Below are 12,022 nucleotides of genomic sequence, written 5' to 3'. Positions count from 1 at the left end.
ACTACCATGCCTGTGTTCCTGAGGAGACTCTGAGCAGGCCACAGGGTTACATGCCAGCACTCAGGCCCTTGTGACTTCCAGTGCACCAGCAGCTGGCCCACGTCACTGCTGCTGTCTCTGGCCCCCACCAGAGGGTGTAGCTGCCCGTGGCCTCTGTCACGCGTATCTGTGTAGCCCTGCATTTAGTTCCTGCCTCTAGACCTGGGGTTGCAGCATCTTCTAACAAGCTCCCAGTCACAGGTGACGCTCTTCCCTTACTTATAAATGAGTCCCTGAAGTCTTCAAGAGGTGACTGCATCTTCAAATATGCAGATATTTACAAAGCTCAGGGATTATAAGGAATTAGAAAAGCATACCAACACCAAAGGAAACCTCTTGTAACTGACCTTACACAAATGGAAATGTGATAATTGCCTGACAAAGGATTAAAAAAAATTATCTGGAAGGCGCTTAGATAGCAACAAGGATATACACACAATTTAACAAAACCAGGAAAGTAATATAGAGCAAAGTGAGAAGTTCAGCAAAGAGATAGAACGTTAGTGATGGCTATTCTTCAACATTCAGGTTTGTTCCAGTCCAGCACAGCATGATCTTGAAGAGCAAGAACAAATGCTGCTAATGGGTCTGGTTCACTGAAAGCAGTGAAACTAACAAAAACTCAAGAAGGGACCCTATCAAATATGGAGAAACTTTTAATGATTTGTGTTGAAGACCAGGTTTTCTTGTTAGCACCCCTGACATTCATGACCAAAGCAAGAAGGCTATTTTTAAGTTGGGGGGAAAAAGCTGAACCCAACAATGGGGCTAAATTTACCTCTAGCTGTATGATGTTTGCACAATAATGCAATTGCCTAATAACATACTTTTCAGAATGTATTCTTGCTGTTAAGAGATGTGTGATTGTACTATGACTGTCTGAAGAATTCGGTGGAAAGTTTCAACAACAGACTGGACCAAGCAGAGTAAAGCATCAGTGAATTTGAAAACCAATCATTTGAAATTATCCAGTCAGAGGAGTGAATTGAAAAAAGAATGAAAGCAATGAAGAAAGACTTATGGAACTTATGTAACACCATTAAGAGAAACAATTTATGTGTCATTGGAACAGAGAAGAAGTAAAGAACAGAAAGTATTTAAAGAAACAATGAAAATTTCTTAAAACTAGAGAATGACTTGATATTCAGTTTTATGAAATTAATAGTTCACTTCATAATTTCAATCCAAAATGATCTTCTTCAGACAATTTATAATAAAATTGTTTAAAATCAAAGACAGAAGATTGGTTTTCCACACATTAATCTTAGGATGTCCCATTGCCCTGTGGTATCAGGCCTCTGGGGACTTGGGACAAAGGGAATATCTGCTTGTACAGAGAAGGACTTGAGAGGCTTATGTATCTGGTGGTTTCCATTTCTTTACTTCCAAAGGAAAGAGAACCTAACTAAGTTGTTGATTAGTCATTAAGTTGTTAATGTTAATTAATTAAGTTGTTGATAGATGACAGTGTGATATTGGCAAGTAACTCAGAAGGATTTCAAGGAACCAAATGACATTGGTTTGATAGAATTCCTTTCATTATATAATGGGTTCTTCCAGAGCTTACATTTAAGATACCAAAATAAAAATAGGATTGATGCTGAATTCTCATTCTATTATGAGTAATATATAAATATATATGCATATATTTATGCAAACAATAATTTTCATCCAGATACATTGCTAATAAAAGTAACCTTTCATAATATAATGTTTATGTAACATTTTGATGAATTAGGTAATAACTAAAAGTGTGATGATGATTCAGTCTCTGTGAATGAAGAAATTAACATTATGATTGCATAAGAAAATAGAAAAACACATTGTTGCAAAGAAATATAGGAAGATCAGTAACATACTTTCAAGCTTAACATATCACATCAACATGAATATGATGTGTGGCAGAGTGGGAGCCACTTGGGTGCTTCCTCAGTGCCCATCACAGCCTGTCCACTATGTTTAGACGAGAAGCAGCTGGGAGAGGGGGTCTGTTAGGCGCATATCCTGTGCTCCAGTTTCGAGAAGAGGAGGAGGAGAAGAGGGAGTTGAAGTGAGCCACTGAGGACAGGCACATTTCAACACTCATTTCCCCCCAAATAAGTTTATGCTTTTTTCCTTTTTTTGAAGATAAAAGCAGTGTTGTTTTTTTTTTTTTTTTGGATGGGTAATATATTCATGTTATTCAAGCATCAAAACTATGTAAAAATTATCTAAAGAAATGTCTTGCACTTATACTTGTCCCCTTGTATCTTATTCGCCAGTCTCTTCTAGCCACTTTAAAAAAGAAGTTAACTATTTTGTTAATGTATCTTTTAGACTTTTCCAAATCAAATACATGCACATTGGAAAGCATTGCCTTATTATTTTTTCTGGCCTTTTTTTTTTTTTAAATGTTTGCTGTGATTTATCTCGGATCTAGTTGTATTTTATTTTATTTTTTTAAAGATTGATTTATTTATACATACAGAACTGAGGTACAGGCCTGAGGTGCAGAGGTGGTGAGAGGCTTCACCAGAGACAGATTCGGGAGCAGAACAGGCAGATTGACAAAGTGCACTGCTGAGGGAAGCAGTGAGGAGACAGGAGAAGTCTTCCATGCCATGTGGGTCACCTCCCTGGGTGGGGATGGAAGTCATGCTGAAGCAGCTGCAGTAAGTTTCGTAGCGCTGCGCTTCAACCCGTTGCACCACCAGGAGGGTTGCCCTTTTTTGGCCTTTGTTCCATAGAAGTGCACTATGGAACATTGTTAACCTCTTCCTCTTTTGAAGTTATCAGCGTGTGCTGGAAAGATTCTGTATTGGTTAGGATGCTTTCTCATTTTGTTTTATAGCTGCATAGTGTTCCATTATCTGGCTGTTCCATCATTCAATTACCCTGTTTCCTACTGACAGACACCTGAGGTATTTCCAGTCTTTTGTTATTACAAGTTATGTGTAGTGAATAATTTGGATCATGTGGTATTTCACACAGATGGTGTATATATATCCATCTCTAGGATAAATTTCCAGAAGTAAAAATGCTTTGTCAAAGGGGATGTGCATTTGTCATTTTTATAGTTGCTATCAAAATTTTCTCTATGGGAGTTGTAACAATTTTTATTCCTGCCTGTAGTGTTTAAAAATGGAGGTTTCCCCCACAGTCTTCCCAACAGAGTATGTTAAGCTTTTTGGCTCATCTGATGGGAGAAAATTGGTATCTCAAAATGCTGTTATATCAACCTTCCTTTTTGTAACATTGAGCATATTTTACTTTGTCTAAGATCTAATGGTATTTCTGGTTTTGTATATAACCTGCTAATACTTTGTTTTGTTGGATTTTTGTTCTTATTATTTTCTCATATTTTGAGGGACACCATTATATATTAAGCAAATGATTCCTTTGCTTGAGATGCAAGCTACGGATATTTTGACTTTGCTTCTAATGACTTCTGCAATCTTGGAAATTGACTTCTTGCATATTCTTTCTTGTACTCTTGTGCATACTTGGTTCATACTTATCCGCCTACCAACATACAACGCTGTTCCTTTCTTTTTTTAAAGTCTTTTTTTTTCAAAGATTTATTTATTTGTGCATACAGAACTGGGGTACAGGCCAGAGGCTCAGGGGCGGTGAGAGGCTTCACCAGAGACAGGGTGGGGGGTAGAACAGGCAATCGACGAAGTACACTGCTGCGGGGAGCAGCGGGTGGGTCGGGAGAGGTCTGCCACGCCATGTGGGCATCTCTGGGACAGGCGGGAATCGAACTCATGCGGAAGAGGCTTTAGATTCTCAGTGCTGTGCTTAAACCCGCTGCGCCACCAGGGAGGGCCAAAAGTCTTTTTTTTCCTTAAAAAAAAAAATAAGATTTATTTATGTATACAGAACTGGGATACAGGCCAGAGGTGCAGGGGCGGTGAGAAGATTCACCAGAGACAAAGTGGGGAGCAGAATAGGCAGGCAGAGCGACTAAGTACACTGCTGAGGGGAGCAGCAGGCGGGTCAGGAGAGGTCTGCTGTGCCATGTGGGTCATCTCTGGGGTTGGGGATCGAACTTGCATTGAAGTGGCTGTGGCTGCTTTCAATGCTGTGTCCTAACCCTTCGCACCACTAGATGGGCCCCTGCTTAGTGTTTTATACCTGACTCACATGTCACATTTCACCCTCCTTGATGCTTTGTCCTTCATAGAAGGTCTGTCACTCCCCCATGGCTGCTCCTTTCCTATTTTATCCTGCCTCTACTGATTATTTTTCCTTGCATATATCTAGGAACATTTTACCTTTCTCTTTTTCTATATTATCGGCCCTTAATTCAGAGTGTTTGTTTAATACATGTTGAATAAATGAATAGAGAAATTAATAGCTCTTACTACTAATCTTTATTAGTTCCTATAATGATGACGACTACTACTACTATACTACTTCTACTACTACTACTACTACTACTTAACTGATCTTGATTTTCAGATGAAACTTGTGCACGAAATACCTTTTTGTTGGAAAACAGAAGTGGAGAGGGCTGGAGAGAATGTTTTTACAGGTCATGGATATGGAGGAGGTTATTTGTAGCTTCCAGCGGAATCAACTTCAAGTTCTCCAAGGAGAACCCTCATAGGCCCACTTACATTTACTCTTTGATGGCATGTCCAAGAAAAGTCACTCACCAGGCAGAAGTATTTTTTTTTTCAGTGAAATTTATTTCAGAATTATTAAAGCAATACAATCATTATCTGAGTTTATCAGTTTTCAGTCTTGGTGAAATAAAGATATAAAGATGACACACTAGTCCAAATAAAGTTGAATTCATAGACAGTGAAGACTGGGTTCTTTCACAGACACTGCTGCCTATTGAGTTAAATTAAATAGACTAACCCCTCCATAAATAAATAAATAAATAGTTAAGTGGTCCCAGAAACAGGGAACAAAAGACAGAGGGTTTCTTTGCATCTCATGTGCAGCGGTTCCTGCCTGGCTGACTTAGCGTGAGTAGGAGAAGCAAGAGCAGCTTGGCTCAGCAGAGGTGGGGGTGTCTGAGATTGGCCTGGGAGTAAGGGGGCTTTCTTCATCCCTGGTGTCCAGGGATGCCGGCTGGGCACTGATTGGACATGTTCAGCCTACAGCCATCTTCATATGGAGCCCCATGAGTCATTCTGCACATGGAAACTCTCTGTTTGTTTCTTTAAGGAGAGAGAATTTCCATGGAGAAGTCAGTTATATCCTGGTTACCTCTGGTATTGCCTAGAAAGAGGGGCATTTGTTCTGCTTGAGAGGTGCTGATGTACCAGTTAGGGAACTGGGCAGACTCAAATTCAAAATGCTCCTTGACTGCTGTTTTATTGAAGACAAATCTTTCTTCCATCTTCCTCTTTGGGTAGCTTTTGGGGTCTACCACCTGCAGCAAAACAGAAGTAAGAATTTTTGTGAGGAAAGGGACAAAAGACACTCTGGGAAAGATGTTCTTGGGTCAGCTGGAGAGGAAACTGATGAACAGGATGAGGGGCCAGACTCCTGAGTTGTTGTTGTGACCCAGCTTTCTGTAAGGAAGCTGAAGTAATTTGTACTTTCTCTGTGACTTAATATAGGATGCTAGAAAGCAATTTTTTTTTTTTGAAAAATGAAAGTTAGGTTAAACCTTCTAGGAGTGCACATTTTCTAAGGGTTTTTGCTGTGTTTTTCCTTATGACCCTGGAGAGAATTGACATCAGCTTGGGAACGAGACTTTTGCTGGGTACACTGGTAGTTGGGGGAGGATTTTTGGGCAGTGAGTGGAGAGAATGACAGGTGACAGGTCTCTTGAATGGGTACATTCTTCAAAGTGTGATCTATCCATGGAACACCCTAAAAATCTACAACTTTTCCAACCCACATGTTGCATAATGTGTTGGAGGTGGTAACAATGGCAGGATGTAGGAGCTTCAGCAAAGTAATTTAATTTTCTGTGGTGGCAGTGAAAGTTGCATGCATTTAACAATTTCATTCAATTTATTTACAATTGTACACAATTGTCAAGTAGGTCTGCTCCCTGACTCAGAGAGGTGGGGAGGCATTTGTCTTAGAAGTGAGTGATGACTAGGGGTACTGCGGAGGAGTCTGAGAAGGGCCCTCAGTCCCTGCTATTCACTCACCTCCAGCTGCAGGGTGGGCTTTCCGTCTTTCATCACACATGACAGGTACATATTCTTATCCTTGAGGCCCAAGGCCACGGGTATCTTGTCATCAGTTTCTTCTCCTTGCACATAGCTCATGCAGAACACCACTGGAGAAGGAAGAGGGGCCTTGTGGTCAGGGACACACAGCAGTGAAGGGTTGGCCCAACTGGACCCTGAGCCCAGGGCCCACACACTGTGGCATCCCCTGCAGGGACTACACTGTGATCCTATGACCTAACTGGCAGGACAACTTAGCTTCTCATAAATAACATCAGGGTCTGTTGGTTGATTATGAGTGTCCCCACAGAAAGTCTAGGGGTTCTCAGTGTCTCATTGCAGTGGCAGTGGAGCATTAGGACATCCTAATTTTTGAATAGTGAAGGAAGCAAGGAAGTCGTCATGTCACTGGCAGGTGATGCACAGATCAATGTATAAAGCAAGGAAAGCGATAAAGTGGGACCATAAATAAATCAGGTATCAGATCTGTTTCTGCAGCTTAGAGCAGCAAGTGGGAAGAACTTGGGAGAGGAGAGGCTTAGCTGGGGAAAGTGTCTCTAAAGAAACACTCGTTTTCATCTTAATCAAAGCTGTCTCACTTGAAGGCCCCAATACCATATTTATAACAGTTCTAAAGACACATCTGTCCTGGCTGAGGACAGGAAGCTTCGCCCCATGGATGCTGCGTTTTGAGGGCAGTAGTCTTGGGAGAGATCAGGCTGCTCCTTTCAGCTGCTCCCTGGGTGGGAACCCTGTACACAGGCTTCAACCACAATGGCAAAGTGCCAGGCAGATCCCCACAATGAATGGGCTTCCCAGACTGGAAACATTTGCCAGTTACAATAGGGAGATATAAGTTCCTGCTTGTCAGTAAAATTTCCCCATATGGAATTATCTGGTACTGAGAGGGAAGGATGTTAGGGGCAAAAGGGCAATGTTAGGAATGAAGATGGACACATTATCTCTTCACCATTCAAGTTGCAACCTCAATAACAGGAAGAAAGAACCCACAGGCAGTTAGGGCATGCCCATCAAATGCCCCCCGTTCTCTGGAAGCACTGACACTGCACTAGCTTTCAATGACCTGGCATGACAATGGTCCTGGGTATGCTTGAGCAGCCAATTCTAAAAGTCCCCTCTTCTGCTAAAAATGAATGTGCTAAGAGAACGAGTCTGCATCATTGCTAGAATAAATGACAAAGCATATGTGTTCTTTATTATATACTCTATATGATCATTTCCTTGATGTTCCACTTCATTGAAAATGTAAAGCAAGCTGCCAAGAAAGGAATCAGGATGCCCCCCTTACCTTGCCGGTTCAGAGACTCTCCTGTAAGGTGGAGTGCGTACAGCTGACACGCATCAGACAGCACCAGGCTCTTCTGTTCTATGTCCTGGAGCCTGCAGTTCAGCCATCTTGGGGGTGCGTCACACTCAAAATTGTCATCAACCCAGATGATGGGTTCTGAAATGTGAAGCACATAGGCTGTTTGTGTAGGAAATCAGAAGGACCCACCGATGATGTGAGGCAACAGAATTCTATTTCCAAAAGGACATCTGAGCATGCCCAGCATCGTCCGATTGTGACATTGGTGGAGAGGACATTGGATGTGTGAGATATTGAACCTTATGCAATATGGTATGGATTCAAGTTTCAGTTCTATTGTTTGCTGTGGATCATTAATACAGCTACTAATGTAAAAATACACAATGGTGAGGACACCCACCCAGTGGGGACATTGTGAGTTGCAGGAGATAATGTAAGTGAAAGCACTCTGAGAATGATTGAGTGGTTTGCAAATATGAGTAGTGAGTTAGCTACCACTGCCAATATACTTCTAGAGCACAAACAACATGGTGAACCAGTGTTACCCCAATAATAATAATAATAATAATAATAATGATAATAATAATAAGAAGAAATAATTACTTTCCTCTTGTCTGAGTCTTCTACATTGATTGATTATTGGGTAACATTGGCTTACATTATTGCAGGTATTTTGGGAGTGAATGATCCCCCTTTCAGATACAATTATCATAAAGCACCCACTACCAAATCACCCACAACCCACCCCTCTAGTCTGCTATCCTCCCTAGCTCCCTTGCCCTCTGGATGCTTCAGTTCTACAGTCGACTTTCAAGGGCTAATTGTCTTTATCTGACCCTTACTTTGGGGGTCTTCTATTTTTAAAAGGCTTTGGCACACCTGAGTTTAGTTGACTGTTGGGTTGTGAACTCTGGGAAGGAAGCCCGCAAAGATGGCCTCTCTGCCTCAGCTCTCACAAAGTACCTTCCTCAAAGATGAAGGAAAAGAGGCTCCGGAGGTTGCCATCCTGGAAGGTCAGTGAGTCAGGAACGAGCATGTTCCGCAGCTTCTCCATAGTCACAATGATCGACACCACCTGCCTGAACTTCTTGTTGTAGAACCTGTGGGAGACTTGGAGCTGGATGCCATCATCTTCCTGAGAAATGAGGTCTGGGTCTTGGAAGCAGTGCTGTGGAGAGACCAAGAAAGTGAGTGTGTTGAGGTGGTTGGCTCAGATAACCCCCATTTGGAGCTCAGAGAGGTGGAAAGAATTTTCGAGAGCACTGAGTTTCTACAGAGGAAATCTTGTCTCTTAGAAGCTCAGAAAGCATAAGTGGCTTCTCCAAGGGCGCGTGGCAAGTTAGAGGCACATCCTACACCAGAATGTGGGCTTTCTGATGGCATAGTTGATTTTCTTTTAGAATAAGTCCTAGTTCTACCTAGCTTATCTTTTTTTACACTGCTCCACCTAACTGATCTTACACCTTCTTACACTTTATAACTTTTTGTGTCGTAATCCTCTAACATCTTCATGCATCTATGTACATTCAACACATTTTCAACTATTTTATAGAAATTTGGATTTTTTTTGAGAATGCTATCTCATAAGCATTCTACAAATACTGTAAAAGTGGGTGCTACTTGTGAAATATGTTCCCACTTTCTCATTGCTTATAGAAAATGAATTAAAGCTTAACTAGGGTTAGCTGGATTCATGATAATCATCTGGGAGACAAGTTTCTACCCAGAGCAGAGACCCCAGATAAGAGACACTTACAGTTGGAAGAGATAATGGGGGAGAGGCCAGAAAGACAGTCCCACAGCAATGGGGTGGAATGGCACTATTCTGTATAATGGTCCTACCTGGGATGGTGTCTGTGCCAGAAGCTAGCAGGCATCATACAGAAGAAAAGGGACAGTTGGGAGTCAGTGTGACCCTCCAGAGGGCAGTCAGTCAGACACTCATGTTCTGGGATAAACTTAGCTTTCACTACCAGTGTCTTGGAACTACACTGGCAGTATGCAAGGATCTCAGCTCATTTAGTTCAAGCCCTGTTATCTTTCAGAGGAGGCCAGAGGGGTGAGATGACTTATGCAAGGTCACATTGCAATTGAATGATTTTCATTCCAATCAGTATTTTGTTTACATTGTCTGCATCTTGTTAAAATCTCCAGCCCTGGGAGCCAAAAATTCTTGTATCCATAAAGGGGGCATAAAGACATAAGCTTATTGTCAAGGTCATTTCTTCTGGTCTCAGAGTTTGACTCAAGTGATTAGCATAGCCTGAACTCCTCTCCTAAAAGGAGAATCAAATTTGTACTGAAGTCTTGTCTGTCTTCCTAACAGGAGGCAGTAGACATCACCACAGTCAGTTGCCCTTGCCTTCTGCAGACATGGCCACCTCAGCAAGGCGCAATGAGAGAGTGTGGTGGTGCAGGAGCTGCAAAGTGGCCTGCTGAGCACGCAGTGTGGCCTGTGTCTGCCTCACTGGATGAGATGAAAGTTATCTGATTGCAAAATACTCTGGGAACAAAGGGGCTCAGAACCCTTTCCATTGAGTCATTCCCAGTGAGAGTGAAGACTGGGGTCTTACCTTCATCTGTTTTGGGCTATTGGCCTCGAAGAACAGGTCATTCTCACTGTTGCTATTAAAAAAAAAATAGAGATTTTTTCAGTTGAGTCTCCTAGACAAGTTTATGTTTCCTTCTCTGCAAGAAGTCTTCCTTAGAAGGAAGTTAGTAGGAAAGTGCACACAGCACATCCGTTGAAGCTGCCAGCAGCCAGCAAGTTCCTGGTGATATGCATGGAGCAGTATAGGAGGCAGGGACAGTGCTTCCTGGTGGATCCTGAGACCTAACTTCTAGCCCAGCATTCAGTTTAAATTTGATTAACTTTAAGTCTGTATTTCCCTGTGGTATATCTGGGTGTCCTCTGGGTCTCAAGGCTGCTGATAGTGGGACATCAGTCCTCAAGCCAGGTTAACTTGAAGCCCTACTTGCCACTGCAAGAGGCACTTTAGGGGGACAACTTTGGTTTCCAAAGGGGAGCTCTGCTCACATTACTGGTCCTCAGTTTCCCCACTGACCTGTAGTAATCCATTTCATTGGAAAGCTCAGGTACTGCTGCCATGGCTGTTTCAGAAACCTGTGTAAAGAGGAGAAAATCAGTGAGAACTGCCATGTCAGTTCCCAAAAGGATGGCCATCTTCTATAAGTTTTCCTCATAAGCTAATTCAGGGTATGCATTCAAAAATCTTTGAAAGAGTGAGCGAGTGTATGAAAGCAGCATCTTTTGATTTAGCACCTGCTAAATCAACCCCAAACAGCAGTGTATTGGATAGGAGCAGAGGGTTTGACACTGATTTCTCAGCTGTTAGACTATTTCACAAGTATATTTGGGAGTTTAGCCCAAAATGTCAGCATCAGGCAGAGGGGTGAGGGGAGGAAAGAGAGAGAGAGACAGACTCCCTTAGGACCTAGTAATGAGGAAGAGTTAGTTAAAAACTCCATGTTAGCTCTGCCGTTGTCTTCTGGTTATAACCAGGTGCTGTGCTGTCTGTTACTTCAGGGTACCCCTACTTGTTCAAGCCAGCTGCAGCTCCGCCCTGCTGTCCTTTCTGTGACATGCCTGGAGCTGAGTTCAGGCTGTCATGCCCCACCCCTGCCCCACCTATCCTGGATTAAAAAGATGTACATATACACAATGGAATATTACTCAGCAAATAAAAAGATAAACTCATGCCTTTGCAGGAACATGGATGGAGCTAGAAGGGATCATGCTCAGTGACATAAGGCAGAAAGAAATAGAAAAATACCAGATGGTTTCACACATGGCAGGAGTGTAAGGGATCAGAAAAAAAAGCAACTGTAATAATTAAAAATGAAAAACAACAAACAACTATAAACCAGAGACATTTTACGGAGGTGGAGAAGGGAATAGGATCAAAACTGGGGTGAGAAGAGTGCATGGGACTATAGTGATGGCACACAGTTGATTGCACAAAATGAAGAATGATACTAAAAAAGAAAAAAGAATAGAGGGTTGCTAAGAAAAAAAGAAAAGAAAACTCTACCTTAGCGATGGAGACGGGCTGGAGAGTGGTATCCCAGAGTTGGCTGTTGTGCCGTGAGGAGATGCTGGCTGTGAATGAATTTCTCTTTCACTGTTTTATAGCCTTCAAAAGCAGAAGTAGAGAGCTGAGAAAGTTCCTCTTTGGGTAAATGATTTCTAAACCATTTTGTTTTTTTTTTTTTTTAAAAAAAACAAAACATAAAAAGATTGATGGTATCTTCAGGGAGAGAATAAACTGAATTATTCTCCAATTCATGGAAAGACAAGTGTAGCGAAGTATGACACATTTCTGCAAGTGTGTCATCAGGCAAATATATTACTGATGAAGATTATTCAGATGGTGGCAATATTAAAATATGGGATTTTCCTAGGTTAGAAAAAAGTTTTAATTTAGGGTCTCTGGACAAAGGAGAGAATGCTCAGGACATACATCCATGTCCTCTCACCTGGTACTGAAATTTCGGGACCCTCCCTTAGATTATG

At 41.9% G+C, this 12,022-nt stretch overlaps 1 protein-coding gene across 1 annotated transcript; it reads right to left on the bottom strand.

The window, feature by feature from the left end:
• Positions 1-4,742: 4,742 nt before the first annotated feature.
• On the bottom strand, positions 4,743-11,610 carry IL1B (interleukin 1, beta). Its single transcript, XM_004686099.2, has 7 exons — positions 11,541-11,610; positions 10,554-10,612; positions 10,062-10,113; positions 8,452-8,656; positions 7,471-7,626; positions 6,141-6,271; positions 4,743-5,407 (listed from the first exon to the last, which is right to left on the bottom strand). Exons 2-7 carry the CDS (start codon positions 10,595-10,597, stop codon positions 5,195-5,197), a joined length of 801 nt encoding a protein of 266 aa, XP_004686156.1. The 5' UTR covers positions 10,598-10,612; positions 11,541-11,610; the 3' UTR covers positions 4,743-5,194.
• Positions 11,611-12,022: the final 412 nt, after the last annotated feature.

This window comes from Condylura cristata, unplaced genomic scaffold (assembly GCF_000260355.1).
Source record: "Condylura cristata isolate star-nosed mole 26May11 unplaced genomic scaffold, ConCri1.0 scaffold00020, whole genome shotgun sequence".
In the NCBI taxonomy this organism is placed as follows: domain Eukaryota; kingdom Metazoa; phylum Chordata; class Mammalia; order Eulipotyphla; family Talpidae; genus Condylura; species Condylura cristata.
Note: the sequence above shows the minus strand (reverse complement) of the source record. Positions and strands in the feature narration are given on the sequence as shown.

Coding starts and splice junctions, on each gene's coding strand:
- IL1B (XM_004686099.2), bottom strand. CDS start 10,597: ATGGCAGCAGTACCTGAGCTTTCCAATGAAATGGATTACTACAG. Junction 7,627..8,451: donor TTCCTTCATCTTTGAGGAAG/GTACTTTGTGAG, acceptor TTCACATTTCAG/AACCCATCATCTGGGTTGAT. Junction 6,272..7,470: donor AGAGTCTCTGAACCGGCAAG/GTAAGGGGGGCA, acceptor TTCCTTCTCCAG/TGGTGTTCTGCATGAGCTAT.